Source organism: Miniopterus natalensis, chromosome 1 (genome assembly GCF_054644295.1).
Source record: "Miniopterus natalensis isolate mMinNat1 chromosome 1, mMinNat1.hap1, whole genome shotgun sequence".
NCBI lineage: Eukaryota > Metazoa > Chordata > Mammalia > Chiroptera > Miniopteridae > Miniopterus > Miniopterus natalensis.
Genome location: NC_142081.1, coordinates 58,780,322 through 58,803,521, shown reverse-complemented (window position 1 = coordinate 58,803,521; position 23,200 = coordinate 58,780,322). Strand labels below are relative to the sequence as shown.

General features: G+C 41.4%; 1 protein-coding gene across 1 annotated transcript in view; it reads left to right on the top strand.

The window, feature by feature from the left end:
* The first annotated feature begins 2,650 nt into the window (after positions 1-2,650).
* Positions 2,651-23,200, top strand: part of MAPKBP1 (mitogen-activated protein kinase binding protein 1) — a 59,230-nt gene continuing 38,680 nt past the window's right edge. The window contains exons 1-2 of the mRNA XM_016212334.2: positions 2,651-2,737; positions 3,224-3,444. Coding sequence (XP_016067820.2) covers positions 3,328-3,444 — 117 coding nt within the window. The 5' untranslated portion in view covers positions 2,651-2,737; positions 3,224-3,327. The remainder of the gene's footprint in view (positions 2,738-3,223; positions 3,445-23,200) is intronic.

Sequence of the window (23,200 nt, the reverse complement as noted above, 5' to 3'; positions counted from 1 at the left end):
GCCTGTTAGTTTTCAAGGATCTTATAATTGCATCTATTGGCATGTTAAATCTAGGGGGAATTCTTAAAAAGTGGTCTAATGGGCATAGTGCAAAACAGACAAATGTATGCACCTTTTCCTAGGCACCTATTTCAGAGTGACAACCATGTATACATGTTTAGGACATACACAAACAGAATAAAAAGTGAAATAAGTGTGGATGGTCAACTGCATTGTGGAGGGTATGGATGGCAAGTATTTAGTTTGGAGAAAAAGGGAATAATTTATTCACACTGTACCTGGGGCTCTTATTTTCTGAGGAATTAATTCACGAAGCCTAACCTGTTCCCATATTGGCACTTCAAAGGCTGCTTGGTACCTACCTAGACAATAAAGGTTGGACTAAATTGTGAAAAAATAAAAGTAAATGTGGTTTTGGGCCCTAGACTGGAAGTATCAAACTTAAACTGTTCTCAGTTGCTTTTCACCTAGATCATCTTAGACTGAAAAGCAGAGCTTGAATTTACTTCTGCAACTTCAGCTTCAGATGAGAGTATTTTTTTTCTGTAAGGGGATAAACCAATGTAGTGCTGGACATGGAATGACCAATGAAATTCTGTAAGCCCATTTTACTTGGCTGTGAGTGAGAAAACCACTAGTGGACACAAAAGTGATCTGGAGAGAAATAGGGACAACTCTTGAGGATGGAGATAGCAATTGTTGGAAGAATGCAGTACACAAGTAAGGACACCAGGTGGCACCATTTATTTTATATTGGCTCCTACCACCACAGGTAAAATGACAGTAGCAAGGAGTTAAAGGCACCAACTCCAATTTCATGACTTGCCTCCTTCAGATTTGGGGAATAAATGTGAAAATCCCACTTTATAATTTCCTTACATCTGCAGTGCATGGTTGAAGGGAAGGGGAAGCCTCATACCTTTGGTAGCTATTGCTAGTTGGTCTAGGAGTCCACTTTTTATTTTATTTTTAATGTCTATTGATCTCAGATAGAGGGGGAGAGGGAGAGAGAAAAATGGGTGAGAGTGAAACATCCATTGGCTGCCTCCTGCACGCCCCCCTACTGGGGATCAAGCCCACAACCCGGGATAGAACCAGCAACGGAAGGTGTATGGTATGATGCCCTACCAACTGAACCGTGAGCCACATTGGCCAGGGCTAGGAGGCCACTTCCTTCCCCCCCCCCAATATATCTTTATTGATTTCAGAGCGAGGAAGGGAGAGGGAGAAAGAGAAACATCAAGGGTATGAGAGCCGTCACTGATGGGCTGCCTCCTGCATGCCCCTGACTGGGGATCTGGGGATCGAGCCTGCAACCTGGACATTTACCCTGACTAGAATCGCAATCTCCCGGATCGTAGGTCGATGCTCCACCGCTGAGCCACGCCCAGCTGGGCGAGGCCACTTTGATCTGTGAGCTTTACAGATCTTGTTTTTAATACATGGTTAGAACACAAGCACATACCTAGCAGCCTTGTTTTCATAATGTAGAATACACAAGGACATACCTGTTTTGCCACTTGGCTGTACAAGACCCACCCACAGCAATGGGTTTAGGGGTCCTTCCCCCTTAGTAACATGTCCACCAGATGTCCCAAGGATCTGGATAGGTTGAGACATTCATCGTACTATTTCTCTGGCTTAGGATAACCTTTTCATAAGGCAATTTCTTGAAGTAGTAATGAGGCGGAAAGGGTCCTAGAAAATAAGCTAATGCTGAGACACCTGTGAAATAATGTTGTAAAGGTGTTTTTTGTGCGGGGCCCCAACTCCCATGAGCTAAAGCTAAAAACGATACCACTCAAACTAGTCAGGAAACTTGACAGTGACCTCACCAAAGTAGTACAGTCCTAGGGAAAAGGTTTCACGCATGGAATTTTGATAGGAACAAGGAAAAAACCTGGAGCAACAAAGGCCTGGTTAACTCGGGGTGAGAGCGCGGTGGGACGTTGGAAATTAAACCATGAAACAAGTATCTCATAGGAATATTTACTTACCTTTTTCCTCCCCCACACGCCTAAAGCTCTATTCAAGGCAGTCATCTCCCACCCTCGTCTTCCAGCATGGCCAATCAGGTTGCCTAAGAAGTTAACACTAGCAATCCAAAGAGTTACTCCGGAGAGTCATTTCCACGTAGGTACAAGACGACCGGCAGGCGGCAACTATTCTAACCGGTTTGGGTCACAGCGCTTGGGGTCGATGGGGAGCAGAGCCTTATGGCGGTGCCTCAATCTTGTAATTCTGAGCTAGGAGTTAGTTTTAGCTCTGGTCCCTGGGGCCTATCAAATGCCAACCTTGGCACCACGGGGGCGTAGTCTTGTTGGGGCCCTGGGGAGTGTACTTTTCTTGGGGACCAGGCCTCATAATACCATAAAAGGCTTGGTTCTTTCAATTTTGAAGCCGAGTTCTGCTGACCTTCCTGTAGGAGCGATCTTCACGACTACGCTGAGCGAAATCCACGGTTCTCGAGTCCCAGGTCCTCGGCTCCCTAGGCCCTCCCGTTGGCTCCGCCCCCGCTAGCCTTATTCGTTCACCCTCGGAACGCCCGCCGCGATTCAGACCGCGCCTCTCGCCTCGGCTCCGCCTGCCCGGCCGACGCTTGGCCCCGGCGGTACTTCGCGTTTTGAGCCGCTTGTGCCACCATAGCTGCTGTTGCCGCTGCGGCAGCGGAGCTGAAATCGCTGAGCGCGATGCCTGAGGGCGCTGTGAGCGTTGCGGGCCCCGGGCCCCAGGGCTGGTGAGGCTGGGTCCGAGCGGGGGCGCTGGCGAGTAGCAGGGGCTTCTAAGGAAGGTGAAAGAGGAAGGTCTAGGGACCCTGTGGGGGGCTCCAGAGGGTCGGGGGTGGGGGTAGGAGGCTCCCCCGGCAGAACTGGCTGCCGGGCCACAGGAGCCCCGCGGTGCTGTGTCCTGGACGCTGGCGCAGGTAGTCAGGCCCCCTGGGGGTTCCGGTGGCCTCGGCGGCGTTTTTCCTTGAGCACTGCTATTGCCATGGGAACAGTTGGGCATTAACGGGGACCAGACCAGCTACCGGCCACTAGCCCTACTAAGGCCCATCCATCCCTCCAGTTTAAACGCCTCTGGCAGGCATGGGCCTATCCTTCAGACATTGTTAGGAACCGCGCAGGGCTTGAAGGCGGGGGTGAGGAGAGGGGAAGAGCAATACGTAGAGATAAGAGCGGCAGATACTGCTGGGCTGACGGTAAGGTGGCCTCTGCTATCTCAGGCCAGAGAGAGGGAATACTGGAAGACCCCGTGGAGTGGAAGGGCATTGCTGCTGTTGAGACAGATCCCAAGATTGGGCCAGGAACTGTCCAGGGACTCCTCATCATGATGGCTGTGGAAGGGTCAACCATTACCAGCCGGCTCAAGAACCTGCTGCGATCCCCATCCATCAAATTGCGCAGGAGTAAGGCAGGAAACCGGCGAGAGGACCTCAGCTCCAAGGTGAGTCCTAGTATTGGGAGCTACTTCTCCCCCCACCCATGTTCCTCATTCATCTTACTCTTTCTTGGGAAAGAGGAGGACTAGAAGCTCCTTTTGGTTCTAAAGGATCAGTGTGCACATCTCTGCCCTTCAAGAAAGCAATGATTTAGTTTTAGGTTAAAGGAAAAATAGCCGCAGTGGTGGGCATGCTGAGATTCATTGATGGAAACTGGATTTAAGAGGAAGGCAACCTGGATCCAATTCACTACAAACTAAGTCTGTGCTTGGGGAAGCCGGTTGATAACGCTATGACTCAGTTTCCCTTCTTGGAAGAGAGTGGTGGGATCACGTATCTTGTGAAGGGCTAAGCTGTGACTAATGTAGGTGCAAGTGTTCATGTCATAGCTGGGTTATGTAAGACTTTAGTAGCATAAAGAAATATGCTAGAACACCTACTCTGAGGAATTGGTTTGGCAAACAAATGCTCTTGCCTGGGGTCAAAACATATTTGTCTCTTCAGGAGACCTAAATTAATTTCACTGGAGCGTCTTAGGAATGATAACAGCAAAACAGTTCTGGTTTGCCCTTGAACGTTGCTTATTTCATTCACTATATGCCAAGAGCCACATGCCACCTTGCTGCACAAGTTCCTCAGAGGCCAAGTCCTTTTCCTTCCCCTCAGTTGTCTGGGTGTTGGTCTTTATGTTTTCTTCAACTTTGTTGAGTTCCACAACTTTGGGAATACAAAAGTTGACTAAATTTATTTAATCCCTGAGAGAATCTAGGGCTTTGTTCCCACAGGATCAGATTAGACATTTATAACTTACTAGCAACCTGTAAACACAGTAGTAGCCTTGTGTAGTACAAGATTGCTACAGGGAGAGGCATTTGAGACCGCAGCATTTTACTGACTTGCCTGTATCTCTTCAGAGATGAGTAAAGCGAATGAGGAATGATCGAGAGTGCTAATGTACAACATGGCAGGGTTCTGGGAGGACTTGGTTCAGATCCCTATCTTTTAGCAGAACCTTACTTGAATTTTGTCAGAAGGTGAACAGCTTTCCTATATATTTCTCAGAGGCCATATTAAATTGAAATTGGCTATAAGGTTCCTTGGCAGTGGAGAGAGTAACTTTTTCAAGGACTCTTTTTAATTAATGATTGTTCATATTCTCCAGATGCAGGAGAATGAGCCTGAAACTTAGAAACTTTCTTAGAGTTTACTCTGTTCACTCATTTTTGTGTTGGGTCATTGTTAGTGCTGCAAACACTCATATTCTTGATTGGTAACTTGGCAATGACCAGCACTATTGGAGCAATCTTCTTATATCTTTGGCCTCTTTTTCTGATTGAGAATGGTATAGGTAGTATAAATGTACAATGGAAATTTAGTCTTCAGTGTTAATATTTATTGTAATCTTGGTTTGGGATCCAGAAGGTCCAGTCACCATTCTTTAAAACTTCCGTGTCATTCGTCATTAATGCATTAAACAAATGTTTATTGTGTGCCTAGTATGTGTGGAATCAGTGATGAGTAAAATATTCTTTGCCATCAAAGAGCTTGTAGTTCATCATACTTGTAGACAAATAATTACAACGTGGTATGGTAAGTGGTGTCCTAGAAGTATGCAAAAGGTGGTAATGGTAGCACAGGGGAGGGAACCTAATTCAGCTTAGGGGAATTAGGAAAGACTTCACAGAGGAGGAGATGCTTCAACTGTGAGTCCTGAGGCAAGAGGAGAAGAGGAGAAGCTCTCCAGGAAAACAGTGTAAAAGGGCATCTCTTGCATCGCCATTAAACATCCCTGTTTCAAATAGGAATTCAGTATGTCAGACTCTTTTTTTTTTTTAATCCTTACCTGAGGATATGTTTTTATTGATTTTTAGAAAGAGGAAGGGAGAGAGAGAGAAACATTGATGTGAGAGAGAAATATCAATTGGTTGCCTCTTGTACACACCCCAACTCGGGGAATGCACCTGCAACCTAGGTATGTGCCCTGACTGGGAATTGAACCTGCAGCATTTTAGTGTATGGGACGATGCTCCAACCAAGTGAGCCAACCGGCCAGGGCATTGCTTCAGACTCTGTTTGTTCTAGAGCTGTGAATAAAGGAAATACTTAGCTGAAGTTGAAAGACCCTTCAGTAGTCTGACAGAGCAAGAGTACTGGTGCATATATTTAGCACCCAAAAGTAGTAGCTGTCTTTGTGTGCTTAGGACTCTACAGGTGCCTGACTCTGCACACTCCTTATTGAAGACTCTACCTAAGATGCTTCTAAAAGCCTGCCTTGTGGTAACCCGCATAGGACTTGGTGTATAAAGCTTTGTCAGCTGCTCTACTATGTGGTGGCTGTGGGTAATCATGCTAACAGTCAGAGAGCTTGTGATTAATGGACAACAAACTCTGAAATAAAATTTGAAGGCCAAAAACATATGCCTTTTGGGGGACGGGGAGCAAAGAAGCAAGTGACATATGGCCTTTATGTAGCTCTTACCTCAGATGGCCTGCCGCTTTGAATCATATTCTTCCTTTTATGTAAAGTAGCCTTTTCACTAAATTCTCCCCTATTTTTCCACCCAACTCTATATTTACTGGCACCATAGGGCCTTCTGTGACTAGCCCCACTACTTTGGAACCAATTGTTCTTTTATGTATGTCTTCATTTCAAAAGGTCAGGTGTCATGGTCTTTATTTCCTTTACATCACACTGTATTGTGTAAGGTATGCAGTAAATACTAAATGAATAAGTGAATGAGAACAATTTAAAGATGTCAAACATGGTAGGGATAAATTTGGAATTCTATAAGAATAGGAAATGGTCAGGAGGAGTTTGTGACCTCTTTAGAAGAGAAATCAAAATGTTGTAAAAGAAGTAGAGATGCAGCCTAGTTAGGAGTGAACAGCATGAGAGAGACAGGGAAGTACATATGTGTAGAAAGTAGTGCTCATGAAAGACTTTTTAATTAAGGAGAGACCTATTTTTAAAAAGTGGTTAAAATACAGTTAAAAGCTGAGGTGAGAGCTGTAGAGATGGGTATTTAAATTACTAGAGACAGAGTAGATGAGAGCTGGGATTTTAAAAAACTTCTCTAAGGGAGGGAAATCTCTGCAGTATAATAGAATTGGAAGTAATTTGAGGTTTTATGCCATATCTGCTGAGTCTTGATGAAGTGTAACTCAAAGTTATCAGTTGTAAACACCCTTCCACTTTGAATCCTGTACAGTTAATTGTCAGTTCTACCTCTCATCTCAATTGAGGCTGTTTTCCTTAAGAAGCAAACGTGTGCGCTTTTGGTAGTTAACCTTCCCCCTCTTAAAGTTTCTGAAAGATTTTTATGTGAAGGACGCTGGGTTGTTTTTCTCCTTAACAAAGGATAGAAATGGACTGAAGCCAAGTAGGCAAGATTTAAGTTAGGGATACAAAAGCATTGTCTGTGTTGGAGGGTTGTTAGATTTTGAAAAAGTAAATGAAGGAGGTTTTGAAATCTTCCTCCTCCTTAATAGTCATTAATCCAGCCTGGGTTATAAATCATCCCTTCTGGAAACAATGGGCAGGGCAATTTGCAGCTTGCTTCTAGTTATCAGTTTTTATGAATACGAGTCTAATGAATTCTTGTATCCCCCCACCCACCTTATTTCTCCTCTCTCTCATTTTTCCCCTCAATTTTTTCCTCTCTGATTATATGGTGGTACTTTGAACCTTTTAACATATGGCTCTAAGAAGAGTTTGTGTGAGTTTCGTGAAGGAGGAAAAAAAACACCAGCAATCTAATTTCAAATTTTGCTTAGCATTTGAGCCCAGGTATTAGTATTACAATCCTTTAATACACCTATTTAGTAGTGGAGGAACATTTTTATTTTTAATTAATTAATTAATTATTTTTAATCCTTACCCAAGGGCATGTTTTTCATTGATTCGAGAGAGGAAACAGGAGAGAGAGAGGAAGAGAGAGAGAGAGAGAGAGAAAGAGAAATATCAATGTGAAAGAGAAATATCGATTGGTTGCCTCCGGTACATGCCCTGACCAGGGATTGAACCCACAACCTGGGCATGTGCCCTGATTGGGAATTGAACACATGACCCTTTGGTGCACAAAACAATGCTCTAACCAACTGACCCACACCAGCCAGGGTGAAACATTTATTTTAAAAACATTTATGGATCATTGGCTCTAACTTGATGGTTCTCACTTGGGGAAAGGGTCAAGAGGGCAGTGAGACATCAGAATACCTGTGCAACATTTAAAAAATACCCATTCCATCCGCCTGGCGTGGCTCAGCAGTTGAGCATCTACCTCTGATCCAGGACATCTTGGTTCGATTCCTGATCAGGGCACATTGCCCGAGTTGTGGGCTTGATCGCTAGTGGAGGTATGTAGGAGGCAGCAGATCAATGACTCTCATTACTGATGTTTCCATCTCTCTCTCCCTCTTCCTTCTTCTCTCTGAAATCAATAAAAATATATTTTTTAAAAATATGCATTCCTGGGCACCATCCTAGCTATATGGAATCAGAACCTTTGGGGGTAGAGTTTGGTAGTTGTGTATCTGTTAAGTTACACCAGAAGCCCACTGCTGGATTCTGAACCCCTGGATTAGTGCTGAGACCCTCATATCTGTTGGCTTCATACTGAAGTCCACATTGAGGCTTCTTGTAAGTAAATGTACTCTTCTCCTTGAATAGTTTAAAAAATGTTTTTTAATTTTTCAGTTACCATTGTCATACAATATTATATTGGTTTCAGGTATACAACATAGTGATTAGACATTTATATCACTTATGAAGTGATCATCCTGATAGGTCTAATACCCATCTGGCACCATAAATAGTTATTACAATATTATTGATTCTATTCCCTATGTTGTACTTTACATCCTTGTGACTGTTTTTATAACTAGAAATTTGTACATCTTAAACCCTCCCCCTTTTTCACCCATCCGCCTATCCATCAACAATCATTTTACTCTCTTAATCTATGAGGTTTTTTTGTTTGTTTTTAAAAATATATCTTTATTGATTTCAGAGAGAGGGGGAGAGAGAGAGAGAAACATCAATGATGAGAGATTCATTGATCAGCTCCCTCCCACATGCCCCCCCACTGGGGATCAAGCCCGAAACCCAGGCATGTGCCCTGACCAGGAATCAAACTGCTATCTCCTGTATCGTAGGTCAACACTCAACCACTGGGCCAGGCTGGCCGGTTTTATCTATGAGTTTGTTTCTGTATTGTTTGTTCATTTATTGTGTTTTTTAGATTCCACATGTAAGTGAAATCATATGGTATTTGTCTTTCTCTGTCTGACTTACTTCAATTAGCAAAATCCCTCTAGGTCCATCCATGTTGTTGCAAATGGGAGATTTTTTTTTTTTTTAATAGCTGAGTACTATTCTATTCCATGTATGTATCACATCTTCTTTTTCCTTTCTTTTCTTTTTTCCATCACCATTTATCCCCCTATATTTTCTTCCTCCTGTACCCACCCCCGTCCCCCACTGCCTGGCAGTCACCACCCTGTTGTCATTGTCCATGAGTTCTCTCTTTTTTGCTCAATCCCTCCACCCCCTCTACCGTTCTTCTTTATCCAGTCATCTATCAGTGGACACTTAGGTTACTTCCATAGCTTGAGTATTATAAATAATGCTGCAATGAACATAGGGCTGCATATATCTTTTCAAATTAGTATTTTGGATTTCTTTAGATAAATATTCAGAAGTGGAATTGCTTTGTCATATGATAGTTCTATTTTTATTTTTTGAGGAACCTTCATACTGTTTTCCATAGTGGCTGCTCCAATTTATGATCCCACCAACACAGTGCACAAGGGTTCCCTTTTCTCCACATCGTCACCAACACTTGTTGTTTGTCGATTTATTGATGATAGCCATTCTGACAGGTATAAAGTGATATCTCATTGAAGTTTTAATTTGTATTTCCCTGATGATTAGTGATGTTGAGCATCTTTTCATATGTCTGTTGGTCATCTGTATGTCCCCTTGGGACGAATGTCTATTGGGGTCCTCTGCCCATTTGGAAAATTTTTTTTTGGAGGGGAAGGGGGCTAAGCTGTATGAGTTCCTTATATATTTTGGATTTTTATTTTTTATTTTATTTTTTATTTTTAATATGGTTATTTATTTATTTATTTATTGATTTCAGAGAGAGGAAGGGAGAGGGAGAGAGAGAGATAGAAATATCAATGATGAGAGTCATTGATTGGCTGCCTCCTGCACACCCCCTACTGGGGATGGAGCCTGCAACCTGGGCATGTGCCCTGACCTGGAATCGAACCTTGACCTCCTGGCTCATAGGTGAGTGCTCAACCATTGTGCCACATGGGCCGGGCTATTTTGGATATTAACTCTTTATCAGAGGTATTATTGGTGCATGCTTTCTTCCTTTCAGTAGGTTTTCTTTTCGTTTTGTTAATGGTTTCCTTCATTGTGCAAAAACTCTTTAGTATGATGTAGTATCATTTGTTTATTTTTTCTTTTGTATCCCTTGCCCAAGGAAACATATTAAAAAAGATATTACTAAGAGCAATGTCAAAGAGTTTACTGCCTATATTTTATTCTAGGAGTTTTATGGTTTTAGGTCTTACATTTAAGTCTTTAATCCATTTTGAGTTTATTCTGTATGGTATAAGAAGGTGGTATAGTTTTTTTTCTTTTTCTTTTTAAAATATATCTTTATTGATTTCAGAGAGAGGAAGGGAGAGGGAGAGAGAGAGCTAGAAACATCAATGATGAGAGAGTCACTGATCGAGCCCGCAACCCGAGCATGTGCCCTGACTGGGAATCGAACCCCTATAGCCTGGATCCTAGGTCGATGCTTAACCACTGAGCCACGCCCGACCGGGCTAATTTTTTTGTATGTATCTGTCCAGTTTTCTTACCACCATTTGTTGAAGAGACTGTCTTCACCCCGTTGTATAGTCTTGCCTCTTTGTCATAGATTAGTTGACCATGTAGGTGTAGGGTTTTTTCTGGACTCTCTATTCTGGTCCATTGATCCATGTGTCTGCTTTTATTCCAGTCCCATGCTGTTTTGATTACTATAGCCTTGTATAGTTTGATAGCAGGTAGTGTGATACCTCCAACTTTGTTCTCTTTTCTCAAATTTCTTTGGCTATTCAGGGTCTTTTGAGGTTCCATCTAAGTTTTAGGATTATATCTTCTAGTTCTGTGAAGAATGCCATTAGTATTTTGATAGGGATTACATTGAATCTGTAGATTGCTTTGGGTAGTATGGACATTTTAATGATGTTAATTCTTCCTATCTGTGAGCCCAGTATATGCTTGCATTTATTAGTATCTTCTTCAATTTCTTTCTTTGATGTCTTACAGTTTTCCGAGGACAGGTCTTTTATCTCCTTGGTTAAATTTACTCCTAGGTATTTTTCCTTGAGGAGTTTTTATCTGTACTGTGTCTTCTACACTAATTGCTCTATAAACTGCTATGTCAGGTATAGAACTGAGAAAACTGCCCTGTGGTAGGGTCAAATATGAAGATCTGATTATTACTTTACTAAGAGCAGCAGGAATTTTCTCTGTGGGCAGGAGTAGGAAATTTTATGATAATATCCCTGAGCCCTGGACAGTTATTTATGTCACCATTCTACTACCCCGTACCATTGGGACTCATAGGAACCAAGAGTTTTTTATATTTAATACACATTCTCTGGGCTTCCCACCAAATAGAGGTACCTGTGCCCAATAGCCTTGCTTCTTACAGGCCTTTGTGAGTGACCTTGGGCAAGTTCTCTTCCACTTTTCTGTCTCCGATGTATTCTTCAATTAAGGCTTATGAGGTTTCTTAAGATTCTTAGAATGTGATATATAATGAAAAGTGTGAGGTATTATCCTGGTTTTGTTCCTTTGATCTCTATTTCATTTCTCCTTCTGTGCCTACAACTGCCTTCAGCCTTCAAAGTGATTCTCACTGGAGAGAGGATTCTTCTTTCCCCAGCCTAACACTTCTTCCTTTGCCGTCTAAAATACCCTGTTCTCTTGAGGCTCTAAGTTGTCTTGGAAACCTTTCCTCATCTACTCGGTCTTACTCGTTTCAGAGTCTAACAGCACTGCTGCTTTCCAAGTTTCTTTCCCCTCTTTCAGCATGTAGTTTAAGGCAATTTTCCCCTGTTGGATTGGCTTGAGTCTGTCTTATTTCTTGCCAGTATTTTGAATGTTATGGGCCATTGGTATTTCTCTGACTTCACTTTTCTCTCCCATTTGTTGCCTGTGTGTTTGCATTTCTTGACTGATGAAAAAACATTGGTAGAAGAGAGGCTTCTAAGCCTGACCACTCTAACTCTCTGTCAACCCCAAGACTAAAGTTGGGACTTGTAGCTGTGTTTACTGCCCCTTTGTTTAGAAAACAGTCTAGGGCTTGAAATTTGGGACTATGTTTATTCCAACTAAGCTTCTCCAAGAACATGGTCTGTCCCACTATAGTTTCCAGAGTATCTGTTGGTTTTACTTCATGTCCAGACTGCAGTAAGAAAAAAAACCTACAGTGTTTTCAGTAGGATTTGTTATATTATGCATCACATTCCTATTGCTACAAGCTAAGCCTCTTATCTGGGTTTCATTGTTTAATGCAGAAAAAGGCCAGGTTTTCTGTCAGTTCCCTTTTGCAACAATTCTCAGTAGAGGTGTGGAATGAGAGCTGCCCACTTGCTTGGAAGTTTACTGAATCAAATCCACATCGTGAGTTTTACCTTAACTTCTGTTACCTCTTCAAGTTAAAAAAAAAAAAGGTGTGGAGGGGAGGGCAAGAAATAAAGTATGACAGATCGGGCAGTGTGGATCTTTAGGGTTGGTATATTTGAGCGTTCAGATTTTCCAAATCTTGGTTTCCTTCCTCCCAGCAGTTGTATCAACAAGTTCACAGTGCTTCTTAAATGGCCACAGCATTTTCCTCTGAATTTGAAGGATGCTTATGGAGGAATGAGTTTACAGTATGGATACCTCCTCTTATACTTTTGGGAATAAATTCTACCTCTTCTCATTTTATCACAGAGAATGTTTATAATGCTTTTTTTGTTTCTTCCCTAGTCTATAAAATAATATTGTTTTTATTTTTATATAGAACAATCTTTTCCACCCCCTGGGATTTATCCGAAGAAACCCAAAACACTAATTCAAAAGACATATGCATCCATATGTTCATTGCAACATTATTTACAGTAGCCAAGATATGGAAGCAACCTAAGTACCCATCAATAGACAAGTAGATAAAGAAGAGGTGGTACAAATGAACCATGGAATGTTACTCAGCCATAAAAAAGAATGAAATCTTACCATTTGCGACAACATAGATGGACCTAGAGAGTCTTATGCTGAATGAATTAAGTCAGATAGAGAAATACAAATACCATATGATTTCACTTATATGTGGAATCTAAAGAGCAAAATAAACAAACAAAACAGAAACAGACTCAGATACAGAGAACATTTTGACAATTGCCAGAGGGGAGGGGGGCTGGGGGCTGGGTGAAGAAGACAAAGGGATTAAGAAGCACAAATTGGTAGTTACAAAATAGTCGTGAGGAAGTAAAGTATAGCATAGAGAATATAGTCAATGATAATGTAATAACTATGTGTGGTGCCAGATGGGTGCTAGACTTATTGGGTTGATCACTTTGTAAATTATATAAATGTCTGATCACTGTTGTACACCTGAAACTAATATTATATTGTATGTCACTGTAATTGAAAAAAGAGACTAGATTTCAAGTTTAAACATATACCTTATCTCTCCCCCTAAGACTGGGATAAGGTTAAAGATGTTTTTTCTTCCATACCCCTTCATTCATAGTTGAGATTTAAATTTACTTGATGATCTTGGAATATCACTTTGTGAAACTACATGGCTGTTTTTCTTTCACTTTGTCAAATTCTCTTTTAGAAGAATCCTGAGAAGAGAGTTTCTTAGGTTCTTCTGGATTTGACTATTACTTCTTTTTAAAAAACATATAGTTTTATTGATTTCAGAGAGAGGAAGGGAGAGGGACAGAGAGATAGAAACATCAATGATGAGAGAGAGTCATTGATCAGCTGCCTTCTGCACGCCCCCTGCTAGGGACTGAACCCACAACCCAGGCATGTGCCCTGACCGGGAATCGAACCATGACTTCCAGGTTCACAGGTCGATGCAGTCTTGGCATGTGCCCTGACTGGAAATCGAACCCGGGCCACTTTGGTGTATGGGACAATGCTCTAACCAACTGAGCCACACTGGCCAGGGCAGTTGTATGAGTTCTTTGTAAATTTTGGATATTAACCCCTTATTGATGTATCATTGGCAAATACCTCCTTCCATTCAGTTAAGTTGTCTTTTTGTTTTGTTTTGTTGATGGTTTCCTTTGCTGTGTGGTTTTGAAGTTTTCTGGTTTCTTTTCCCATCCATTATAGATCTGTGCCCTTCAACATTTTCAGGTAGTATGCTTACTGGAACCACCCCTTTCCAACCTTTGTTTTTAGCACTTTCTGGCCTTATCTTTCCCAATAAAAATACTAGAAATAATAATATTTGTAGTATTAATAATAACAAACACTTACTGAGCTTTTGCTATGTACTGTGCTAAACATTTTGCATATATTATCTCACTCAAGTTTTATACTATAAATATTACTATTCCCATTCTGTAGATCAGGAAACTGATGCCAAGATAGGATAGGTGAGTAGCTGGTGGTTACATAGCCAGTAGGTGGCTGGCCTGGGAGTCAAACCTCACTATCTTAACTCCAAAGCCTACACTTAATCTTTATTCTGTTCTCCTCCCAGGGAGTCTTCATGTGCAAAGTATGACACTGAGCATAGAAGTATGCCCAGTATTGCTATATCCAAGAGTTACATCCTGCATTCAGCTGGGAAAAGGGCATTACCTTAAGAAATATACTTTTCTCCCAACATTCCCTATAAGAGGTAATTTAATGAATTTTGCTGAATGTTTTTTTTTAGAGCCGTCATAAACCCTTGTCCCTCTACATCCTTGCCCCTCTTCCCATCCCCAACTCCAGATTTTCTGAACTGGTATCCCCACTTCTCTCCCTGTGGTACTGTTAGGAACTGTATAAAACTTGTGGTTCTGTGGATACATGAATGTCAGGTTGATAGGGTGCAGCTGCATGGTTCCAGATGACCGTAAGCCACAAGCAGTTGGTGCTTCTCTCTGGGGGTTGGAGTGAGGCGGGGGAGTGAAGTGGAGACCAACAGATTCCTTGGTTGTTTTTGTGCGTGGGTATCATAAGACTAAACTGTTTTGCTCTTAGTTGGCAGTTGATTGTGTAGCCCCTGACTGCTTGCTAGTGCTTCCTACCCCAAATCTCTTCCTTTTTACCTCTGTGCTTTACCTTTTTATTATCTCTACAGATGTCCCTACCCACAACAGACCTTGTCTTTGAAGCTGTGGAGAGTTGCTGAGTTAAAATGCCTATTTTCTGTGGAAAAAACTGGGGTTCAGTGAACATGAAAATAAGCAAAAATGAGGTCATTTGCCCAACTGACTGGCTGGCTGGGTGGGCTCTAGGGTTGCTAAGTTCCTTGAACAAGTAACTTTCCTTCTCACCTGATCTCAGATTTGTATCATGGGTTCCCCCCACTATCTGAAAATAGAGCATTTCTGTGAAATCTTCTGTTAGCTGAAATGGCATAAAGCAAAGAAGCAGTTACTATTAATTTATATGGAAAAATTTTTGAGTGTTCTCAGACCCCCAAAATAACCTACCAAAACATACCAAATAATACATAAAACCCAAAATAACACTAACATATAGTTAAAGCAGTGCCACTCTTGCTGCTCAGGTGCACACTGCCTTTATAATAGCTTACTGTAAAACAAACACTGAATGCTATTTTCACTTTTTGCCTTTTTTTGTAAAAGTGAAAATCCTCTTAGAATTTCTTTCGGTTAGTGAAAACAGGTACTAATGTAAAAGTGAAGTGACATAACAAGAACTTCGAAAAGTGGGGCATATCTTTATTTTGAATTCTTTTCTCAAATAGGCAACAGTGATAACACTATGGTTGCAAAAGCACGGGATCTTAATGTATACTTTCCTGCAGCTGCCCCAGCTAGTCCTGAGGAGAGGAAGCCCCAATTCAGGTGGATTGGGGAGAGGGCAGCCAAGGGACAGTTCGTGATCCTGAGGGAGGAGCTCAGAGCATGCTCAGAAACCCTGACCCTCTGGGCTACTGCCTTGGAGAAAAGCAAGCAGCTGCTTATCAGGACTAAACATGCAACTGGCAGCCTATAGGCCTGCCTGCATTAATTACCCTGACCCTCATTGGTTAGCTTCTGTTTGGGAAAGCACAGTATCTCTGCACACCATGATGATTATCGTATGGCATTGTAACCTGCTGCTAAGTTTTCTAAACATGTCCTTTCTTCTTTTGATGGCCTTCCTTCCCCAGGCTGCTTTGGTCTCTCTTGTGAGGCCCCCCCAGCAGCTGGCGTAGACTTCCCCTCCTGACAAACTCAGAACTGGCTAGTGAACAGGGCTTCTAATAGTTAATGTACAGACAGATTAGTGGGTGGAGGTGAGAGGCAGTGGTCTTACAGGTTCAGATTGACGTCCACCCTAGGACTCTGAATTTCTTCCAGTTTCTCAAGTGATGCCCATGCTGCTCTTCCTTGGGTCATACTGTGAGTACCCGGGGGGGGGGGGGGGGGGGTGTGTGTGTGTGTGTGTGTGTGTGTGTGTGTGTGTGTGTGTGTGTGTGTGTGTGTGTGTGTGTGTGTGTGTGTGTGTGGTGGGAGTGGCAAAAAAGCTTCCTCACTTCTGAGATCATTTGTAAAATTGGAATAATGATGCCTTTTCCCCAGAGCTGTTGTGAGGATTACATGAGATTTAATGAATGTGGAAGCACATTGTAAGGTCTAAATAAGTATACAGCTCTTAAGGGGCTGCTAATATTGTCAGGGTCCATAGATTTCTAGAATACCCAGTAATTTTCTAATTTGCTGGCAAGATTTTATTCCTTCAAGTTTCAATTAGTGAGAAGTCCTCTTTTGCAGGTTCAGCCTCTTCTTTTCCAACATTTAATCATCCTCCCTATGCAACTTTTTATTGTGACTTATCTTTAGTACCTTTTTCTTGCCAATATTCTAGTTTGTATCAACAATCCTTTAACTACGAACCAAAAGGAAGGCTTATTAGCAAATATTCTTTTTGATACTATCAAAATCACTGGAGTGATGAGCATGCTTTTTGTAGCAATAGCTTCTCTAGAAATAGATATAACTTTTTCCTTCTTTTGGGGCTAATTTATTTCTATTGAGAAATAATGTGGAAAATGAATTAGTCCTAGAGCATCCTTTCAGACCAAGAATTTAAAGGCAGAGTGAAAACCCATTAATTTTATAAACCATTGTTTTCAGTTTGTAATGTTGTGACAAGAATGAAATATTCTATTTAAATAATTTTTGCTTAAAGAAAATATATGTGAAGATTTGGGGAAACAAGTGCACTCATATCTTTACACTGCTAGTGAAAACATACATTGATACAGCCCTCTTAGAGGACAATTTGGTAATATCCATTAGAAGAAAATTTTATATATCTTTTGACCTACCAGTTATAATTCTGGGATCTTATTCTCTGCAAACATTCACATCACACAAAAGTGTATGTAACTGATTTGTGTGTGTTTTTCACAGTAGTGAAATATTTGAAGTAATCCAAGTAGCCATCAGTAGGGGATTGGTGTACACCCATAAAATGAAATACCCTGTGCTTGCTGAAAAGAATGAGGTCAATCTATGTGTACTGATATTAAAGCATATATAAGATATATTAAGTGACAGAAAGCAAATTGTATAACAGTTTTTTATGTTAATAATCATGTATATTTTTGTTAAAACATACATGTTAGTCTGGCCAGCATGGCTCAGGGGTTGAGCATCAACCTATGATCTAAGAGATCTTGGTTCAATTCCTGGTCAGGGCATATGCCTGGGTTTCAGGCTCGATCCTCAGTGGGGGGCATGCAGGAGGTAGCTGGTCAGTGACTTTCTCATCATTGATGTTTCTATCTCTCTCTTTCCCTCTCCTTTGCTCTCTCTGAAATCAATATATTTTAAAAAGACACATACATGTTAGTATATGCATAGACAAGTGAGGCTATAAATATGTATCAAACTGTTGTTAATATTGGTTACCTTAGGGAGGTATAGTATATTATGATTGTATATTCTCTACCTACATTTCTATATTTCTGTAATGTTGGAATTTTTTACAAGTCTGTATATTTTTCTAAGTAGAAAAAAATAATAAAGGTAAAAGTCTTTCCAATTTGAACTTGTGTATTTCATGTTTAAATCTAAAATATTTAATTTTTGAAATCTACTCATTTTATTGAAGCAGTTATGCACAAATGCTATTGAAAAATATATCTGGTATTATAAACTTTTTGGGTAATAATAGGACATAAGATATTTTCTCACAAATTCATCGTTAACTTGTCAAATATTTATCTTCCAAAATATTTCCTTGGTGAGCTTTGTTAAAATATTTTCTGATACTTTCTGAAGTACATGTGCTTTCAAAAAAGATTTTTTACATAACTAATATAGAGAAACATAAAGAAGAAAATAAGTCACTAATAATTCCAACATTCAGAGTAACTACTCATAGCTATATTCATTTCTGATTATAAAGGACAAGTAAAGCTCTTTTTAAACAATTGTATTGTCACTTGAAAAAAAATTATCTCTAATCTTTTGGACTTATTCTTTAATTATAATTTAAGTAAGATGTATGTAGAGCCATGCCATGCATGTGTTTACTAAAGTCAGGGATAAAACTATCTTGTTTGTAATCATTTAAGGCACATGGATTATTCCATTCAGGCCTTCCCTATTCTTTCTGGAAAGGCATCAAAATCCTTTTTTCTGCTCCAGGTCCTAGGACTGGCTGTGAAGATGGAGAATTCTCTAGGGGGTTAAGTAACTTACTAATTAAGGTGATCCAAAGTGTATTCACAAATACTTTTAATGTATTAAAAATGGATTCAATAAATATATATTAAACACTTTGCCCTGTGCTATAAGCATGGAGTTATATGAGACATAGCCTCTGCCTTCCAGGAGATTATAAACTAGTAGGAGAGATAGGACAGTACAAGGGCCTAGCCGGCATGGCTCAGCTGTCGAGCATCGACCTAGGATCCAGGAGATCATGATTTGATTCCCAGTCAGGGCACATGCCCGGGTTGTGGGCTCGATCCCCAGTTGGGGGGCGTGCAGGAGGCAGCCGATCAATGACGACTCTGTCATTGATGTTTCAGCTCTCTCTCTCCCTCTCCCTTCCTCTCTCTGAAATCAATAAAGATATTTTAAAGAAAAAGACAGTACAAGGTACTAAGTAGCACATGCCATGTGAATGATGCAAATTAAGTGATGCTGTAAGAATATTAAGGAGGGAGTAATTACTTCTGTCCAGAGTGACCATAGAAAGAATCATAGGGATGTGATATTTGAGCTGGTCCTTGAAGGAAGAGTAGGATTTCAGTATGAGGTGGTGGAAGGGAAGGGCATTCCAGGCAGAAGAAGAATAGAAACTAAAGCTCCAAAGCTCCTTTCCAGAATAAAGAAAAATCCAAATTGGCAAACACATATGATTAATATAGGTGAGTAGTAGGAAATAGAACAAGAAGAAAGGTAGGGCCCATTCACAGAGAACTTTGAATGCTACACTAAGACATTTATACTTTATGTAGTTGGCAGTAAGGAGCCGTTGAAACTTTTTGAGCAGAGGAGGCACGTAATCAAAGCTATGTCTTGGAAAGATTATTCTGACAGGTTGCAGATGGGGAGACAGCGTCTACGGTAAGGAGATTGATTAGAAAGCCATTGCTGTATCCAGGAATGTGGTACTGAGGACCTAAACTAGGGTGTTGGCATTAGGAATGGAAAGGAAGAGGGCATTTATTTTATAGTGAATAGCATGTTGAAGAAACCTTCCTTTTCCCAGGAGAGTCTTATGGCACAAGTTGGCATGATTGCAGAGGCACCAAGAGTCCTCCCATTCCCCTTTTTGTCTCACATTCTCTTTGCACATTTTGTCCAGATAAGGAGCAGTTAGTGTTCTTCCAGTTACAAAGTTTGGAAACCAAAGATTAAGAAAACTCAGGCATGTGGAGTTGGTGAATGAGAAGGAATTAGACCCTTCTTGATGATCAGACCTTTAGCTTATAAAGCTTTGTTTGTGGTTCTGGTCTTGCTGTAGAGGAAAAAAATTTTTTTTTACCTTACTCTGGTTGCTTGAATTGAGGTATCTCCTGTCCTTGCCTTTCTAATAACTGGAAGAGAAAGGGAGGGTAGAAGTGCCTGCTCTGTACTAGGCACTGTATTGTTAAAGCTGCTCTTTGGACTTGAGCACATGCAGATAATTGTATTATAATTGGGTCCTTTAGCTAGAGGCCCCTTATTCCTTCCCCTCCAGTCTGAGATCCGATGGGTTTCTAACCTCTTTCTCCATCTGCACATGAAATCATATTCTCCTGCTTCTAACACTGTAATGCCAGTTGCCTTGGAAACAGGTGTCAGTTGTCCATGTTGACTGTAGATCAAGTACCGGCTGGACATAGGCAAGCTCTGACAACATGGGATATTATGGTGTTGGAAGACCCTCCATTCCTCTTTGTCTGTAATCATCTCAGTGAGAAGAGGTCAGAACTCATTTTTTAGTCCCATTTCAGCTACTGGTAAGACCTGCTTTTTTTTTTTTTTTTTTTTTTTTTTTAACATTAAAGCTAGAAGGGGAGTACCCTGTTGGCCCTCTCCTTCATCCTGCACCCTCTGCCTTCTACCTTGGTTCTCAGACCTCTCCCTGTTGGTTCCCCAAAGGCACAGTGATTTACTCATGTGCTCTTTCAGAAACTGCAACATTCTGGTGGTTTTGGAGAACCTGAAGTCCCTCCTCTGGTCATCATGGTTTCTGGAATTAGACACACCTGGGTCTAAATCCTAATTTTTCCTCTCATTACTGACCTGACTCCTTCATCTGTAAAATGGAGATTATACTTGTCCTTCATAAAGTTGTCGAGAGTATTAAATGAGATAATCTTGTAAAGTGCTTAGCACAGCTTGGCATAGAGTACATACATACACGTTCAGTAAGTGGTAGCTGTTATAGCTGTAGATCCTTTCTGCACAAGACCCTTTGTACCCCATGGGTCTGGATATTATTATTATTATTATTATTATTTTCAAATTACAAGAGAAAGTTTATTTAGAAAGTTATAGAGGTAGAAATGAGCCAGCTGGGCTGCACAGACTTAGGAAACAAGTTACAGAAGCGAAAGAAGGGCCCTTGGAGCTTAGGAGAGGGAAAGGCAAAGGTAATGCCCTGGGGGTAAGAAGGGGGGAATGGGAAAGATGCAGCTGTGCTCAGAGAGGGAGAGCACCTAGAAAGACTACTAGGAACATTGTTTTCTCCTTAGTCTCAGGAGTGGCTGAAAATTGGAAACAAAAAGGAAAATGCATTAATTCAATAGTTCCCTAATTAATCATTAGAACCACCTGAAGAGCTTTAATATGCAGATTCTTGAACCACTCTCTGTGTCTATTGATTGAAAAGCTTTCCAGACAGAAGATGGGGATAGGATGGGACTGCTATCTGAAAAAAATTTGTTAAGCCCCTTGAGTAATTCTGTTGATAGGCCAGGATTGGAAACCTTTGTTCTCTAGTCTCCAGGGTCTTAAGAGTAGAGGATCTCTAAGGTCACCTCTTCCTGGGGAGTAGCAGATTTACCTTCCTTAGAAGCTGAGGCTATTTTAATCTCAGCACCAGAAGATTGGCTCAGCTCCAACTGATTCTGAACTCTAAGCGAGGGTGTGTGGTTTTTCTCTCATACTGGGAGTTGTTTTTAGGAGTCTTTCTGGTATAGACAGTAGAACTATAAATCAGCCAGATGGGGTAGAGATCAGGAGCAGAGTAGAGAGGCAAGGTCTGTTCTACAGTCTTGGAGTGGCCATTGAGACCCTTCCTGCCTCTGAGGGGATGGCACTTTGGACTCTGAAGGAGCAGGAGTGAGTGAGCTTGGGTGTGATACTCGCTTACCCCTCTCCCCTCCCCAGCCAGTCACTGGGTCTCTGCCCAGCTGGCTAAATCTCTGCACAAAGCCTGTGGGCCTTGGACTTCCTCTGTGGCTTTTGCCTAAGTGACAATTCTCAGAATCTGGTGGAGAATGTGCTTTGTGAGATTAGAGTGTAGTGTCTGGGCAAGAGACAAGCATAGTTATTCTTAACCTGCAGGAACAAAGGGAAAGACAGAAAGTGCTCTGCCTCGGACAGGTCTGTGGCATGCTTGTTTATAGAAATAGCAAGTCCATGGCTTGCGTGGAATGACTTATAACTCAGGTATTTATGACTCGTATTGAGTAAGATTGAGAAGTGGAGAAAGGGAGAAGGAAGGGGGAAGAAAGAAACTGGTGGCAAAAAAACATGGCAAACATGGCAACAAAAAAAACGGAGATAAGCTCCCTCCAAGTTGCTGGAGTTTCCTTTACCAGTTTGAGGTGAGCTGAATCTTAGATGACCCTGGCTTTTTGTGGCTCTGGCCTGCCTCTTAGTTCTACCTTTGCAGACTTCCTATAGTGGCCCCTCACATTAAGAAAGGGAGGGCAAATCTGAATTATTTACACCCCAGGCTCAAGCCAGAAGCCCTTCTCTAGCAGTGTCATTGTCTTGACTCTACAAACTAGATCTTTCATTGTCTGGTACCTCTCCTCCGGCTTGTGAACTGCTCATTTCTGGGGTGGGAGTAAAGGGATGAGAGAGAGAGAGAGAGAGAGAGAGAACAGAAAAACTTAGAAGACCCTGTTCCTTTGAGTGTTAGGGGTGTGGGACTGCTTGGGACCCTGTGCTCTGCCACCTATGTTACAAATGGCTCTGGACTCTGGAGAGTTTTCTTCTTGCCTCCTTTATTTCTTTTTAGCACTTACATCAACCGCCAGTCCCTTCTGGGAATTCTCCCCTTCAGTGGCTTCCTGGTTCCCCTCCTCCCTTTCTGACTGCCTGGCCACATCATCTTCATACTCTAAAAATAGGTATTCCCCATGGTTCTATCCTTAGTTTCTCTCTCCCTTCCCTCCATCTTCTGTCTCATTGTACTTTCAGTGGTGGTTTTCACCTCCATGTGAATAATCCTCAAATATTTATTTCTAGTCATGACCTCTCCCAGCCATTAACTCTTGTTTTTGTTGCTAAATTGAATGTTCTGTGGTTCCTACTAAATATTTCTGAAGCACCTTAGATTCAAAACCGACATCATTGGCTCCCATCCTTCCTTTTGTGTCCAGACCCATGTCCTCTTTTTGATCATGGCACCGTTTCTTTTCATGGTACCACTTTATTCCCTGTCTCTGAGGTTCAAGATTTGTGCCATCTTTTTTCTCCAGACTTCTACACTGTCTAGTCCTACCAATTCTATTTGCTTTGTTACTTTTGAATCCGTCATTTCTCTTCTACTCCCACTATCTTCATGCTGATCTAGAGTCTCATTACTTCTCACCTGAACTATTTTAACAGCCTCCTGATTGGGCTCCCTGCCTGTGTGTATGTTTTATATACATCATCGCCAAAACATAGCTTTGATTGTGTCCCAGGCTTGAAACCCTTCAATGGCTTCCCAGGCCTACAGATGGCCCACTCAGTTTGGCATTCAGGGCCTACCTGGTCTGGCTGCAGTCTTCCTCTCCTGACTTACTCATCTATACAGTCTTTGCTTCACCATTGCTCACTTGCTCTTTTATTTCCTTCTGCCAAACT